Source organism: Notothenia rossii (genome assembly GCF_949606895.1).
Source record: "Notothenia rossii genome assembly, chromosome: 8".
Lineage (NCBI taxonomy): Eukaryota > Metazoa > Chordata > Actinopteri > Perciformes > Nototheniidae > Notothenia > Notothenia rossii.
The window spans coordinates 66,922,857-66,938,402 of record NC_136906.1 but is presented as its reverse complement, the minus strand read 5'-3'; the positions used below and the strand labels follow the sequence as shown (position 1 = coordinate 66,938,402).

The window sequence follows — 15,546 nt, the reverse complement described above, 5'->3', positions numbered from 1 at the left end:
CCCCTTTCGGTCAAAAATACTTAATTGCCTCACAACTGAAATCCCACCTCAACTCCAATTACCTCTTTGAGCCATTTCAATCCGGTTTCCGATCAAAACACAGCACGGAAACAGCTCTTCTCAAAATCACAAACAACCTCCTCCTCTCCTCTGACTCCGGCAACCTGAACATCCTCATCCTCCTCAACCTCACCGAAGCATTCAACACCATCAACCACACCATCCTGCTGTCCCTCCTCGAATCATCAATCAACATCACTGACACTGCACTCTCCTGGCTGAAATCCTACCTCACCGACAGACATCAGTTTATCAACATCAACAACTGCACCTCCTCTTCAAGGATGAAGAGGAGGGGGCCAAGCACCGAACTCTGGGGGTCGCCTCGGGACAGAGGAGCAGATCCTTTACATGCTCCCCCTTGGCAAAATCATTCTTCCCCACAACCTTCAATTTCACTGCTACGCCGATGACATCCAACTTTATATCTCAACAAAAACCATCACCCCCACAACACACTCCTCTCTCACCAACTGGAGTTATCTTTGACAGTCAGCTCAAATTCAATCACCACATCAATAACATCACCAGGACCGCCTTTTTCCACCTCAAAAACATTGCCCGTCTCCGCCCATCACTCTCCTCCTCTGCTGCTGAAACCCTGATTCATGCATTCATCACATCACGACTCAACTACTGCAATAGCATCCTCTACGCAGGCAGGGGTGTCGGGCCTTGAGTTTGACACCCCTGCTCTACGGCATACCTACCATCCAACCTCCTCAATAAACTCCAATATATCCAGAACTCTGCTGCCCGCCTCCTCACCCACACCCGCTCCCAAGACCACATCACTCACGTCCTCCAGAACCTCCACTGGCTCCCCGTCCGTCAAATAATCGACTTCAAAGTCCTGCTCATAACTCACAAAGCCCTCAACAATCAATAAGAAAAAGTCACGGGATCACCACAGAAGTCAGTAGGATTCATCCTATGGGCACCCTGAAAGCCATGATGAATAATATGGCCATGATTATTTTAATTTGTTTTAATTGATAAAATATCCTGTATTGAAACACACACAGATGTGCTATAACGTGTTACTTTGCATGACTCACACCTACACAACACTGTCTGTGCATGTTTATATTTCCTAGAAACCACAAGGAGAGTTATTACAATTCTTTACTGCACACATATGCAGTAAAGATTATGATCAAGAGCCTGGTTATTGAACGCATACTTTATTCATCACAGTCAAAGAAGAGATGGTTCTTCAGACAAGTCTTTTAAACACAAAGAATAAAGGGAAAAAGATAACACATTTTTCTAAATAAAGTTTCATTTATTTGACAGACTATTATATGTATTAATAAGCTGTAAAATGATGTAATACTTACAAAATGCTTCATAAGAGATGCTCTTCTACTGTGTCAGATGTTTATAATATACACAACCGCACAGGTCATTAAGGTTCATGGACTTTTTCAACCATGTGAACCAAGGACTCATTCTGCCTCCAGCCAGTATGTGTGTCACTTGTGGCAGCTTCCAGGAATTAACTATACAAAATAAATGATCAAGAAGCATCTCATACAATCCAGTTCGGCTTCTACTCTTTTTATTTATGTGGTTACAGTTATCATTTTTGATTTATCACTTCTATGAACTGGCTAAACTTGAAAAAGAGTGTCCTAGGATGCCGCAAGACAGTTGATGACACACATCTTGGTAATACTAAATAAACAATGTGCAGGGATCATATCAGGTGAGCAAAGGGAGGAGCTTACTGTTCAAAGCTCTTAAACTGTTGTTTAGGTAAACATGTTGGGAGTACAACTTTTCACCTGTCGGAGGTGACACTTTGTCAGAGCATTTTACTTTGTAATAAGGAGACAACTTAATGAACGACTCGAAAAGAGGAGGACTCATTTAACCTGAAAACTTCCTGGACGGATGATGGAACTTCCTATGTGAGTACACTTTCACATAATATGAGCTAAAAGAGAGGGGAAAGGACATGTTCTTGTATCTTGAGAGTTGTACTTCTCTTTGGCATTTTACATTTTATACTTTGGCATTTTTATTTATTTATATTTTTATATCTGTTGTAATTTATTGTCTTTTATTGTGATTATAGTAATGTGTTTTTATTACATGTACTGTACAGCACTTTGTCTCGACCAAAAATCGCTTTTAAATGTGATTTATAAGTAAAACTTGATTTGGTTTGATTTGATATTGGTGGAACGGCTGAATGTCACGATTCTTGTGTTATGTCACGTTTATACTTTTGTATGTCTGGTAATGTTTTTTTTGCTGTTCTGTTCTCCCTGTCATGTTTTCCTCCTTGTATATTGTCTGGTCCTTCTCCCTGTGTTTTCCTCCCTGTCGTTAATTTCCCTGGTGTGTCTGATTGTGTTCACCTGTACCCCTTGTGTGTCTCCTGTGCTCATCATCAACAGCCCCGCCCCTGATTGTTTTCACCTGTGTCTTGTTGTCATGTGTTTAAATTCCCCTGTCTCCCAGTGTTCAGTGTCAGTTCATCTAGTCTCTTGCCACAGTCAGGTCTATGCTCTCTGTGCTCTTGAAAAGTTTTGGTTCCTCACTACGTGAGCGCTTTCATTGTGTTCTCTATTTTTGTCATTTCAACTTGAGATTTGATAGTGACCTTTTTTGTTGTTTTTCATCTTGCTGTATTTTGGAACAATAAAGTATCTTACCAATACTTTACCTCTGTCTCCCGGGTCATACAATTGGGTCCTACATCCTAAGTGTCTGAGTTCGTAACACTGAAACACTCTTACATTTTTTAAAATCTTTTAGCAAAGACATAAACTATTGTTATCCATAGAAGTCAAACTGAATTTTTTTTTATTCGAACAGCCACCGTACATACACTGTAATCTGATCCCATGATGATATTCCTGTTTTCTGTTTCAGAGTTAGCCGTAAACGACCTCTGTGTAATGGGTATGCAAAGGAGCTTCCCATGTGCAAAAAGAAATGTCTCAAAACTCTGGCCAGATATGAGGCTGACACACGTACAGACAGGCATGACAGACAGTAAGTGCTGACAGAATATATAAATGTAATCTGGGTCGTGGAAATGTTTTCTTGAGGTGTTGCAACAGGAATGTCACAGGTTTATTCATGCGTCTGAGTTGTTTGAGGACAAAGGGTATTTCAGGGGACATTTCCAATTCTTCTTGGTATGCCACATCGTTGTTATGGCAACATAGGCCTTCCACATGTCGCATCCCTTTATTTGATGTGTCTCATTATGTTTCACTACTGTATTTAAATCACCACACCTTAACCACAATCCTTCTGAAAGCATTTTAAATAAATGTAAAGAGATCTGTTTCATATTTACAATTCACAAGTCGGACAGTAGGCTATTCATATGGTGAAATATTCATTTATCGTAGAGCTGGATTATTCATTGAAATAGGAAACTTTTTTTAATATGGTTTATTAATGACCATGGAGATCATTGTTGATTTCAACAATATATTCAGAGTTAGATGATCATTATTGTCCATCAAAAAATAATCTATATATTGCAGCCTGTTAGATGCTTAGACTGGAAACAGCGTAGACACGAGTGTGACTCTGTCCAAAGGTAACAAAATCTGCTTATTAGCACTTCAATTTAATATTTGTTCCAATTGAACACAAAATATGGTGTGTTCATTTTAAAAATAAAGATGTGGGTTTTGTTACTTTTTAGACAGGGCCAGGCTGGCACTTCCCCCTGTTTGCAGTTTTTATGCTAAGCTGACTTGCTGTAGATTTATATGTATTGGACAGACATGAGTGTTTTCTATCTTCTTGTCTTAATCTCTGCAAGAAAGCAAATCAATGTATTTCCCAAATGTCCAACTATTTGTTAGAAAAGCAAATACAATAGTAATTTAACAACAGAATTCTCATCATAAGACACCTGATTTAAATATGAATAATTAGTGTCAATAGTAGTCAATTGTAGTGTGTATTTACAAACAATACGCCCCAGTTCCCAGTTATCACAATGTTGGTGTTATTCACCCAGACTTGTATGCCATACAGTGAGATATCATGTCTTACAGGACAAGCTGTGGCCCCTTCTGCACACCTGAAGACTGTGTGAATGTAGCGACAAAAAACCTGACTGATACTGAGAGCTTCTTGGGTGACATATTGTCCTGGGCTGACACACAAACCTCTGTAAAGAAAGTGTTGTTGCATCTCAAGTTCAAAAAAGCCACTGATGACGTTTTACTCGACAAATCAATCAACAAGACATTTTTGGAGTTTCAGCACAACATCACAGAGGAATGTGGTGCAGTGGACAAGCAGCATTCATGGGCTGTCATTGAGAAACAGGAGGAGATTATCATGTATGGACCTTTCTATCCAAAGTACAACAAGGGAAAACACAGCGAGGACTTCATAATCAAACAAACCCAGGAACTTCTGGAGTCAGAGGCTGCCTCAGAAGGCGGGAAGGTGTATGTTTTCACCAAGAACAGCCCCTGTTTGGCTAGAAATACAGATGCGTGCATGCTGAATTTGGTTCAGAAAGCTAAGGAGTGGTGGACTGTGTATCGAGTGAAGACTCATATTGGTTACGTGAAATGTTGGGGCTTCAAAGGAAATAAAGAAAATGTCTTCAGGGATATTCACTTCAGCCAAGTGGACTGTATCGATCAGACTGAGGACTATGAGAGCTATGTGAAAGCAGCTGAAGAGACTGATCTTAATCCTGCGTGTGAAAATGTGTTTTCTGCTGTGAAACGCCTCCTGAGACCTGCAGATTTGGCTTTTATAAACACCGTGCAAGACCAGGACTGGAAGAGCTTTAAAAGAATGCATAGTATTTTTGAAGGCAAACCAGAAGAGGAGAAAGACATCCAGGAGCTAAACAGAATGATCAAAGCTGCACAAGTCCTGCTCCCAGACAAAAAAGAAAGTTTGGAGGAACATTTAAAAAAAGGACCTGCTTTTGCATTTGAGTACGCTCTTAGCTCACAGATGTCTGACGCCAAGCAGGGTGAAATAAGGCTCACATTTCAACAGTGTTGGAAGGAGATGGTGCAGGACAAATATGCTGAGTTCATCAGGGAGAAGCTGACTGAGGACTTCAATCAATGCACTGTACAGCTTTTTATCAAAGATGTTGTAAGCTTCACAAGAGAATACTTAGAAATTGGGAGGATACAGTTTCCAGAAGAAGCTTCACAAGTTCCCCAATGACTAAACTTCGCCAAGATGAAGAGGAAGTCACTGAGACTAGATGTCAAATATGTTTTTTTCAGTAGAATGATATACCCAGAACGATTACATCATACAAACCATTGGTTTTCTGTCAAAATGCTTGGTCTTTATTAGTTTTCTCAGTAGAGCTACAGTTGCACCCAGAGGAAGGGCATCAGAGTGTTAGTGCACACATGTCCGTCTCTCATTGTGTCTTTACTTACAATATATCACAAATGGTGTATTAAAATTATACTGGAGTGGAGTTTTCACATATATGCTCATATATTTGATGGTAATTACATGTGATGATATCCCACATTTACACGTTACCCCCCCCCCCCATGCTTGTCAGAATGCAAGCAAATTAAAGCATTGAGTATTTATAATCATCTGTACATTCTTGATACATTAAGCCGTCACAAAATCAAACAACCTTCAGCTAACACATGATAATTAAATGATTGTTAGGTTTGGGGTTGTGCCTTTAATAATAAATACTATATACCAGATATCTTTCTTTTTTTTGAGGCCCTCAGGTATTACAGTGTTCTTACGGATGCACATCTGCTCTTGTGTCAGCAGGGGGAGCTATGTGCCATATTCAGAACGTGCGACATAGCAATAGGTAGTTTCTCATGTATTCTTTCACAGTGGTGTCAATACTGACATGTGTTTTTTACACTTTAAATCAAAAGGCACACAGTTCAGGCAACTGATCGAGAAACGAGAAGCAACCAGGGCGCTTCTTCTATTGAACTGGCCTAATAAAATCCTTTCTCTGGTGGGGAGTGATGGATATCTTGAGCAATTCTCTTAAAGTTACAGTAGGTTTAATGCTACAGAATAGCTTCTTTGTAGATTTAAATACACTGTGAAATTATGCATGTGCATTACAAATATTGGTATCACATTTAAATCCGTGTAATCAATGAGGATTATTAAGTAACCTGAACATTATGGCTCAGAACAGTCTAAATACACACATGCACACAGAAGGATTCACACTTGTATTTCATGATCCACAAAAGGATTCACACTTGTATTTCCGGATCCACACTTGTGTTTTTCAATGCACACACAAATGTTTTCCGTTTCATATACATGTAAATAAAATCCAAATACTGAAAAAGGTTTTACATATGTATTTTTGATCCTCACATATTTGATTTCCGTTTAAAACCTCTGAACCTGCAAACACAAACCGCTTTCTGTGCACGGATCGCTTTGCATTCGTGTGTGGGTTTTTTGAGAGTCCCCTGACGCTCACCCGATTCGTACTTGTAATGTTTTCTATCTATAGCCAATCAGATGTCTCCTCAATTCTAAGCCAATCACATGAGCGCGCCCCCACGAGGGTTGATTTCTTGCGTTCATGACGTAGCGCTTCATGTAAGCCTACGCATTTTGCGCAGTCCGGAGCCAACAGGTCCATGACCATGGAGCAAATCTCAGGACACCTCCACTCTCAGTACATTGCCACTTTCCGAACAGGAAATGCACACAAATACAAGCCTTTATATTATTAAGGTACAGCGCCACTTTCCGAACCATTGATGAATGCTTGTGTACACAAAAACGGCAGGCAAAACCGTTTTAAATGTGTGTTTCCTGTATGGCGAATACAGCTGCTTTATGTATGTCTGTATGAAGTTGTTGTGAGTGTGGAGGGAGCAGCTACAGGTTAGCTTAGCCTAATCGATCAGTGCACTACGAAGCCAGTGCTAGACAGTGAACTGTCAACGAGGGGGGGAGCCCCGCCGGTCATTATCGGCCGATATTCACTCTTAATAGTTTGATCGGTGCTCTCTATAAAGGCCGATCAGGAGAGCTGGATCTGATCGATATTGACATAAACGCGAGTGACGTATAACCGGACGCGAGAGAGAGATCAGATCAGCTGCTGAGTCTGATGGAGACACGCAGCTCTGCATGATCACCTGAAGCTCCGCCCTCTGTTTAGCGAGCTGACCGGACAGCGCAAAATGCATAATAAGTGTCATGAACGCAATAAATCATACCCTCGTGGGGGCGCGCTCATGTGATTGGCTTAGAATGAAGGAGACATCTGATTGGCTATAGATAGAAAAAATTACAAGTACGAATCGGGTGAGCGTCAGGGGAGTCTCAAAAAACCCACACACGAATGCACAGCGATCCATGCATAGAAAGCGGTTTGTGTTTGCAGGTTCAGGGGATTTAAACGGAAAACAAATATGTGAGGATCAAAAATACATATGTAAAACTTTTTTCTGTGTTTGGATTTTATTTACATGTATATGAAACGGAACACATTTGTGTGTGCATTGAAAAACACAAGTAATCCTTTTGTGGATCATAAAAGTTTGAATCCTTCTGTGTGCATGTGTGTATTATGAGACTGTTCTGAGCCCATAGAACATTGTTTGCTCTGTAAAGAGATGTAGCTTTTGAGGTTTTGAAATGTATTATTAATTTAACTGGATTCTATTGTTGTGGCATTTCAGAAAAAAATTATAATTTCGTTTTTTGGTATTATTGTGAACTGACCCTTTATTACACATCTCCTCCATGGTGCTACCTTCTTTTATTCTTTACATGTTGTGTATGTCCATCGTTTTAAGGCAAATTGTCAATAACAACATGAAAATGAAAAGAAAGTATTGAAATAAAAAGACCTCAATAAGATAAAGTCTGACCATTACTGTTATTTGTTATTGGATTATGTTACAGTATCTATCATTTAAAGCAACTTCACTGGGAGGGTAGAGAAGCATGTACATGTTACAGTTCTTAGAGTTCAAGAGTTTTGTGTGTCTGATCGCGGCGCTGCTCTTTAACAAACTCCAAAAAGTCCCTCGATTGCTGTGAGTAAACATACAGTATCTGAGCAGTTCTGTTTAAGATCTCCATTTCTTTTGTGGCGCTCCCACATGTTTGTCCCAGTGACTTGTGCGGTGTGTCTGCTGCACAAACATCTGCATACAAAGCGCTCTGATCCCTCAGAAGAGTTTAATCGCTATAGATAGATTGGTTTGAGATGCGTGCCAGGTTGTGGGTCTTCTAAGCCAGGATTAGGTTGTTCCAGGGCTCAGCTTTGGAGCCAGAAGACCCACCGTGGCCCCCAGGGGACATCTTGAGAGGAGTGGCCCCACTTTGAGCTGTCATGTAGGCTGGCAGGGCTGAAATCTAGAGGGATACAGAAGGAAATGGTGAGAAGGCCTTGCAGATTTCTTATGTTGGCAGTCTGTCAGAGACTTTAACCTTTTTTTAATCATGGGGGAGAAAAACGTTTTAAAACATAACAAAATATGCCAATGCTGTCGAATCTGGGTTGATGTGTTGAACATTGGTTTAACTCTGTTCCTTATAGGCCATATTAGACCTTGGCCTTTAGGTGATATGATCCCGTTTTTTTATCTGATTAGCCTCTTTTTCATCACAACCACCAACTCTAACAACTATTTGATCTTAATATTCTCTGAGATTTGTTTAAACTGTGTCTTACCTGTGCGTGTGAGCCGTGGTGTGAGTACAAGCTGTGGGTTTCCGGCTCCGTCTTTATCTGCCGAGGCTCCTCAGTGGTGCTGGAGGCCCGGGGAGTGCTGCTGGTTGTGATGGGAGACCCCTCGCTGCCTGGGGTCCCTGTGGAGCACCAGAACTAACGTCATGATACATTCACAGACAGTATGAGCATGGAAATGGGCCTAAGTCTTGAGCTCCTGCCATTGTAACAGCTATCACCATGTCTGCACAAATGTAAGAATGTGGTTTTGAAGCTCACCAGTTTGGGGCTTGTTGAGGCTCTTAGGTTTGCGTTTGCGGGTCTGGATCCCCTCTTTCTTCATAGCCAGGGGTCTTGCTACCTGTCAGGACACCAAGACAAAGGAATAACCATTAGTCAACAACAGCAGACTGAAATAAGAGTAGTGGAACTATCTTGGAGAATGGTGTAGAATAAAGGTTAATACATTGAAGATGAACATTTAAATTCAAGATCAAAAGGGTTTTAACTATTATATAAGAATCAGAATCAGAAACAGGTTTATTGCCAGGTAGGTTCGCACATACTAGGAATTTGACTTGATATCAGCAGTTTTTGAGATGCACTTCTTCCCCCTCTTCCCTCTCTCACCCCATGGAGTTTCATGTAGAGGCCACAGGCGTTGCAGACCGGCTCTCCCTCTGCGTTTCGTCGCCACAGTGTGGTGGTGGTGGTGTGACAGTTGGTGCAGGACAGGCCCACCCTCCTCGAGGCAGACTGAAAATATGTCAGGAGAAAAAGATAATACATGTATTTTCCCAGAGTGAACACTTGAATGTATCCATCCATGTATTGCTTCACTGTTTGGTACAGAATACTAAAGTGCTGCTCTGTCACCCACCAGCCGTCTTTGAGGTTTGATGAGAGGTCTGTTGATGCCGTTCATCTTATGGTACAGTCCGCATGCATTGCACAGGTAGTGGCCGGTACCATCCCGCCTCCAGAGGGGGGTCGACATCGCCCCGCAGTTCACACACTCTCGCCCCTCAGCAAAGTCATCAAACAGGTCTGATGGAGGATGACAAGAGAGAAATATGATAAGCCAAAACATCTTTTTTTTTTTTTCCCCCGTAAACCTGATCTGGCTCTAACTGTGATTTGCTTCTATCAACTTATGGGTACTTTCCACGTCAAGAGCAATATAATTTAATATGAGCTAGAAAAAAGTCTTAAACCATCAATCTGTACTGAATAAAATAAAAAAACATCCTGGTTAGGTTAGGTTGAAACAATGGCTGCTTTTCAGAATAGTTGATGTGTTACACATTTGTTTTACCAATTTAGTTAGGAGAGATATTACAGTAAGTGTGTCTTCTACCATTATGAACTATTGCAAAGAAACATTTATTATCAATAATCTCCTTATAAGGTAGCACATATCCATCTCATGATACAAAACAAAGCTGATTTTGATAAATTCATTTCCAGCTGGGTTTATTCCACACAAACTTTTTTCCAGCTATCTTAATGAACACTTTACTCCACTGTAAACCCTGATGATCAAATGCAGGGGCCTCTCTATACCAGCAGGAGGTGCAGGCCGCAGTGTTTCAGGCCCACACAACAGCAGCCTGGAATCTCTCCTTATCTCATAGCTCCCCTTGAGATAAAGAGTCGGCTGGAAATAGAGACGCAATAGAGCTCCATCATATTCAAATAGAGACTCTGTGTCTAACACATCTCTCCCAGTTAACATGACATCTCATAAATCTGTCATAGAGTCTAATGAACCACTTAGGTATTCAGCGAAAGAACATATCCATCTGATATGTGAAAGTGACAGAACAGGTTAGAATATGTGAGGTTATGCTAAGAATAGATTGAGGAAATGTGCAAAACAGTCACATTTAAGTTGGATGTTATTGTTGTTTGCAACTGTACTTTCCCCTGTGCATAATTATTTGTCTTGAGATAGCATAAATCTAGCCCCCGTCTGCTCCTCCCTCGCTGCAGAGTGCAGCTGATACAAATGCAGGCCTCCTCCAAGGCTGAGAGCAAAACAGAGAAAGCAGGGCAAGCTAACCTTGAGCCAGGCAGAAATGGTAGCCAATACAAGACAAAAACTCAGAGGAAACACTGCAGTGTCCAGGTCTAAATGGAGGTTATCATCTCCGCTGTGAAAAAGTCACTGTGTGTCTTTATCAGGGGGCCCTGGTGGCTTTAAGGGGACAAAGGTGGAAACACCCGGGATACATAGACCAACTGCTCCGTAAAGATTATACCTTGATTATTTTAATAAACAGTGAACAGTAGGAACTGTATAAAACACTGTTAAAAGTCACAAGGGGTTTGCTTTATCTAAGGTCTGTCTGTGTACTTCTAATTTCCAAGATCATTTCCCTTTCTTTGTCCTTCTGTATTTTTAAAGATAGCAATTTGAAAACATACTTGACAACCATTTAAAACTCAATAATTGTACTTTTACAAATATACTCCAATTGTTTAGCCGACCTCACATTTTTTTCTTGTTCTTCTTTACTTTTCATATTTTTTCTGCACATATTGTTCGTTTTTAGATAATTTTTAATTCAATACTACAGTATTCACTGTTATTTTAATCATCCAAAATCTCCATGTCTACGGAAAAAAGTTATTGGATTGGAACTTTTTACCCAATCTGCCGTCTGTTGACACTATTGACATTGGATATAAAGACAACATGCAAAACATATAATTTGAAAAGTATTTTATGTTCCAGGCAATATTACAAATGTATTGTTTTATAAATTAAAATGTTCATGTGTATTCATACCATTTCATAACAAAGGCTTATATTGTTGTCAGAGAAATGGTATAGTTGTTAACATATATAATTATTCTATTAAAGTCATCAAACTCGAGAAGAATAATGATTATAAAGGAAGAATGTAAAATGTGATCCATTAAAGTCATATAGATGTTTCTCTGGAATAATAAATCAGTGATTAAAGTGACTTTTAAATAATCCCCAATATAATTTAGGTTTTTCAGTAAGGCTACATATCAGGCTATTGCTCAATGATCATTAAACTAACTCTCACTATGACTTATTTATATGATTTGAATTTTAAAAGCGCCACTTCACAGCTGAGGGAGTTTCCCCTTCATCAACAGAGCAATAGAAACTTTCTTTGCACGGCTCATCAAGCACTGAGGTTTGATTTAATTTGATGTGATTGTAAAACAATGCAGCTGGTTTCTGACACATAAAGATCAGCAATGAGTAAACACACTGATCTGTGAGTTAAGTGTGATTATAATCAGATGAAGAGGTCAATATGGATCAATGCTTTTATCTGTTAAACTGTTGAACAGCTCATCTTTTTCTTTCTTCATTGAAATTAGATGACCTCCTGTGTTAGGCCATGTAAATCATCACCGAACAAAGCATTTTAAGAGCAATCAGAGAGGAAGTTATAAGCCATTCATTTTCTGTTAATATGATACAAATACTATACTATCTGATATGACTAATTATGATCAAGCCCATCAGATCACGGTGTAAATTACATGATAATGAAATGAATGAATTAATACATTAAATATTGTCCAATATTGCCCATCACTCTGAATAAAATCTAGATAATGGAAGGTAAAATAAACAAAATGAAGATTATTAACCGAGACTATGGTGCAAGTCATCGAAAAAATGTCAACCTAAGCTAAATCAATGTGTTGCGATACAGTCCAGAGTTCAACCTCCAACTAAAGGCCAAATTCACATCCAACACAGACAAAAGATAGCAATTAATATTTAAATGAAGGCTTTTTAAAAGAAAAATTCACTGTTACTTCACTAAAAGAATTAATTATTTGAGTCTTGACCAAGATCAGATATCTTCAAATCAAATCTGACCTAATTATGAGACCAAACACAACTCGTAAACTTGAAATGTGTAATCAGCTCAGGTGCAGTTAAATATTCATTTATATCACTTCAGAAGTATTATTTCTATAACTCCAGTTCACCAGCAATAACAAATGGTTTGGCTAAAGCATTGCAGGTTCCCTTCTATTCTGTATCTGATTTTCTCATGTTTGATTGCACTTAAGTCAATTTGGATGTATGTCAATAAATGTAATAGGTCAATAAATGAAATAGGATATAGTCATTCAATATAATTTGATCCTAGAAAATAAACAAAAATATTTGCATAAATAAATATGTTATTTTTTGATATTTTATGTGCCAAAAAGTCAACCTGAGTAAGTGAACCAAACGGTAATTAATTGTCATTACAGGCTGCTCAATTTGGCCTTTTGTGTTGTTTTATTAAACAGTGAAATTAACGTTAACATTTGGTTCGAAATGGCTCATAAATAAAATAGGCTAAACTTAATAACCCCTTTTATTGTCAAATTAAAGAAGCTATGCATTTCACCCAATACATTTGTTTTGACTTAGTTTACTATTTTAAGATGTAAAATGTAAATTCGAGGTTTATTGAATAACTAATGTGTATTTAGTAAGCACATAATAACAAGGTTATAAATAATACAGCGATAGAGCGAAGCAGTCTCAAACGTCATTATCAAAAATGAAAATTGCTTAACACAGCATCATTAAAAATGAAAGAAAATGGCTCTTTCCATATCATAATAACTGTCATGGAAATACATTGCTGAAATAGAAATCGTGCTACTTAAAGAAACAAGCAGACACGATTTGAAGGTGATAAAGAGCCTTAAATTATTCTGCGGTATTTTTGTTGTTGTTGATCTCACGTGGCAGTCTATAACTTTTTTAATTCGTTTACTTTTTCAATTTGTTTTTAATAGAATATAATAATTTAAAACAAAACCTTTCTTGCTTTATTTAAATTAGAAGTTTTTTTTACAAACGCTCGTTCTGCAGAAATGCGATGAACAAAAACCGTCTCTCATAATCAGATCTTTAAAAAAACAAAAAGTTCTTCAATTTAAATGTAGCCTATCTCCTAATTTCAAGACATATTTCATTTTTGTATACCAGAATATTTGGGAAGTATAATCTTATTTTATTGTAATAATATTAGTCATGCAATCGGGTGTTCCTGTAAATTATAATGCCTTAATCTTGATGGGTCATGATTGAGAGATTATTTGTGCCACATGCAAACGAAACATGAATAATATATATAGTTTTATGGCGTGTAAATATTTATATTGTTAGTATTGTTTTATAAAATCATGTTGATCTCTATTTTAAAAAAGTACATTGATTTTTCAATCAGGCCTTGCAACCTTTAACCTCGTTCATGTAGTTTAACTTCTTCAATCGTTAACAAATACAAAAATAAATACATATATAAAGATATGCTACTTTCTTTTAATAATCTGCACTTGTTTGTCTCCCTGCAAGCAATGCAGTTTATCATTTAACATGATTTAACTTTCTGTGTAACACAATTTAAATAAAAACACCATTTACTGGAAAAATATATACAGCGTTACAGTTAAACAAAATATTTCAATTGTACATGTATTTTCCTGTAGCTTACCTATGTTTGGGTGCCGTGTTGTGCAATGAGGAGCGCCGGTTTGGAGACCGTGGAGGACCGAGCTATCAAAGGGGGACGCCGGCCATGTTCCACCCACGTTCGGGCTCATGTAAGCCGGGTACGGGCTGTGATACGACCCGCTGAGGCCCCGGGCGCCATAGTGCTCCCTCCCGTTGGCAGAGATGTTTAGGGGGCTGCTATAAGAGACAGCTGTGTCCCGGGCCGTGGCCACCCCGGAGGACATAGGCGGGCTGGTGGAGAAGGCGAAGCGCGGAGAGTGAGACACCGGGGAATGGTTGTACGAGGACACCGAGTCTGCGCACGGTTGTGCCCAGGCAGAGTGGCTCGACACGGGGCTGCTCTGCTGCGACGCACCGGGCGTCTGCAGGTAAGGAAGCGCCGGGATCATCGGGGTGACGACCCGGGTGGTGGGCACATAAACCGGAGAGGTGCCTGCCGAGGCGTTGTGTAGAAATCCGGCTTCATAAGAAGGGGGTCCGTGGTTGGTGGTCATTATGCCCTGATACATATCCTCTCCTTGAAGCTGGACATCCGTGTTGATAGAAGGGATAATGATATTGTGGATGCACTTTTGCTCAGTGCTGGTATTAATGTGATGTGGTCACGTCCTTAAAATCAGATATGCTGATAAAATGTGAAGCAAATCGACCGCAACATTGAGAGAATTAGGAATAACCTGAGAGAGGAGACATGTGGAAGACGAGTGAGAGAAGACTACTTGTGATCAAGATCCAGCTGTTCTCTCCCTACCTCCCTCTCTCTCTCTCCCTCCCTCTCTCTCTCTCTCATGAAACGTAAACCTAATAGGCTGATTTTAAATAATAACAATTACCATCCAAATAAGGTTTTATTATAGATAGCTGAAGATTATTGCCTTTACATCTATTGTTATTATCTAATTATGTTCTCAATTCAATTCAACCTTTTGTTGTTGTTTCTGGATTTAGGTAATCTTTTAAATACAAAAAAACTTTTATTTTCGTTTGTGAATTCCAATTTTCATTTATTTAAATGTATCATTTTAGCTGTTACAAACGTTTAAAAGATCAGTTTATATTTCTGTCAAACAATTTGAAAGTTGAAAAGCAACTTTAATTTATAATTAAATTAAAATGATTTCGTTAAATTGTACTAGGCCTTATGCCTTAATTGGACTATTATACGAGCTCAGTCTTTCCCTATGATAATTGTTAATTTCGAGTAATTTGTTCGATTTACAATTGCAATTATCTCAACAAACGCGCCATAAAAACCGTAGGCCTATTGTTTCTCTATCCAATTGAAATAAAGACACGTATATTGGCC

General features: G+C 39.0%; 2 protein-coding genes across 3 annotated transcripts; one reads left to right on the top strand and one right to left on the bottom strand.

Moving 5' to 3' along the window:
* The first annotated feature begins 1,838 nt into the window (after positions 1 to 1,838).
* Positions 1,839 to 5,627, top strand: LOC307014652 (uncharacterized protein). 2 transcript variants are annotated; one of them, XM_079642710.1, is made up of 3 exons: positions 1,839 to 1,973; positions 2,944 to 3,066; positions 4,092 to 5,627. In XM_079642710.1, exons 1-3 carry the CDS (start codon positions 1,957 to 1,959, stop codon positions 5,236 to 5,238), a joined length of 1,287 nt encoding a protein of 428 aa, XP_079498836.1. In that variant the 5' UTR covers positions 1,839 to 1,956; the 3' UTR covers positions 5,239 to 5,627. The 2 variants fall into 2 exon arrangements, with proteins under 2 accessions (XP_079498836.1, XP_079498835.1); XM_079642709.1 differs by lacking the exon at positions 1,839 to 1,973 and adding an exon at positions 2,003 to 2,612.
* A 1,858-nt stretch (positions 5,628 to 7,485) lies between these two features.
* gata4 (GATA binding protein 4) lies at positions 7,486 to 14,972 on the bottom strand. The gene is made up of 6 exons (XM_079647092.1): positions 14,221 to 14,972; positions 9,603 to 9,769; positions 9,353 to 9,478; positions 9,002 to 9,083; positions 8,726 to 8,862; positions 7,486 to 8,406 (listed from the first exon to the last, which is right to left on the bottom strand). The coding sequence occupies exons 1-6, from the start codon at positions 14,747 to 14,749 to the stop codon at positions 8,281 to 8,283; spliced, it is 1,167 nt and encodes a 388-aa protein (XP_079503218.1). The 5' UTR covers positions 14,750 to 14,972; the 3' UTR covers positions 7,486 to 8,280.
* Between the last annotated feature and the right edge of the window lie 574 nt (positions 14,973 to 15,546).

Coding starts and splice junctions, on each gene's coding strand:
- LOC307014652 (XM_079642709.1), top strand. CDS start 2,308: ATGTTTTTTTTGCTGTTCTGTTCTCCCTGTCATGTTTTCCTCCTTGTA. Junction 2,613..2,943: donor AAGTTTTGGTTCCTCACTAC/GTGAGCGCTTTC, acceptor TTTCTGTTTCAG/AGTTAGCCGTAAACGACCTC. Junction 3,067..4,091: donor ACAGACAGGCATGACAGACA/GTAAGTGCTGAC, acceptor CATGTCTTACAG/GACAAGCTGTGGCCCCTTCT.
- gata4 (XM_079647092.1), bottom strand. CDS start 14,749: ATGTATCAGGGCATAATGACCACCAACCACGGACCCCCTTCTTATGAA. Junction 9,479..9,602: donor TCAAACCTCAAAGACGGCTG/GTGGGTGACAGA, acceptor ACATATTTTCAG/TCTGCCTCGAGGAGGGTGGG. Junction 8,407..8,725: donor ACCACGGCTCACACGCACAG/GTAAGACACAGT, acceptor GTATCCCTCTAG/ATTTCAGCCCTGCCAGCCTA.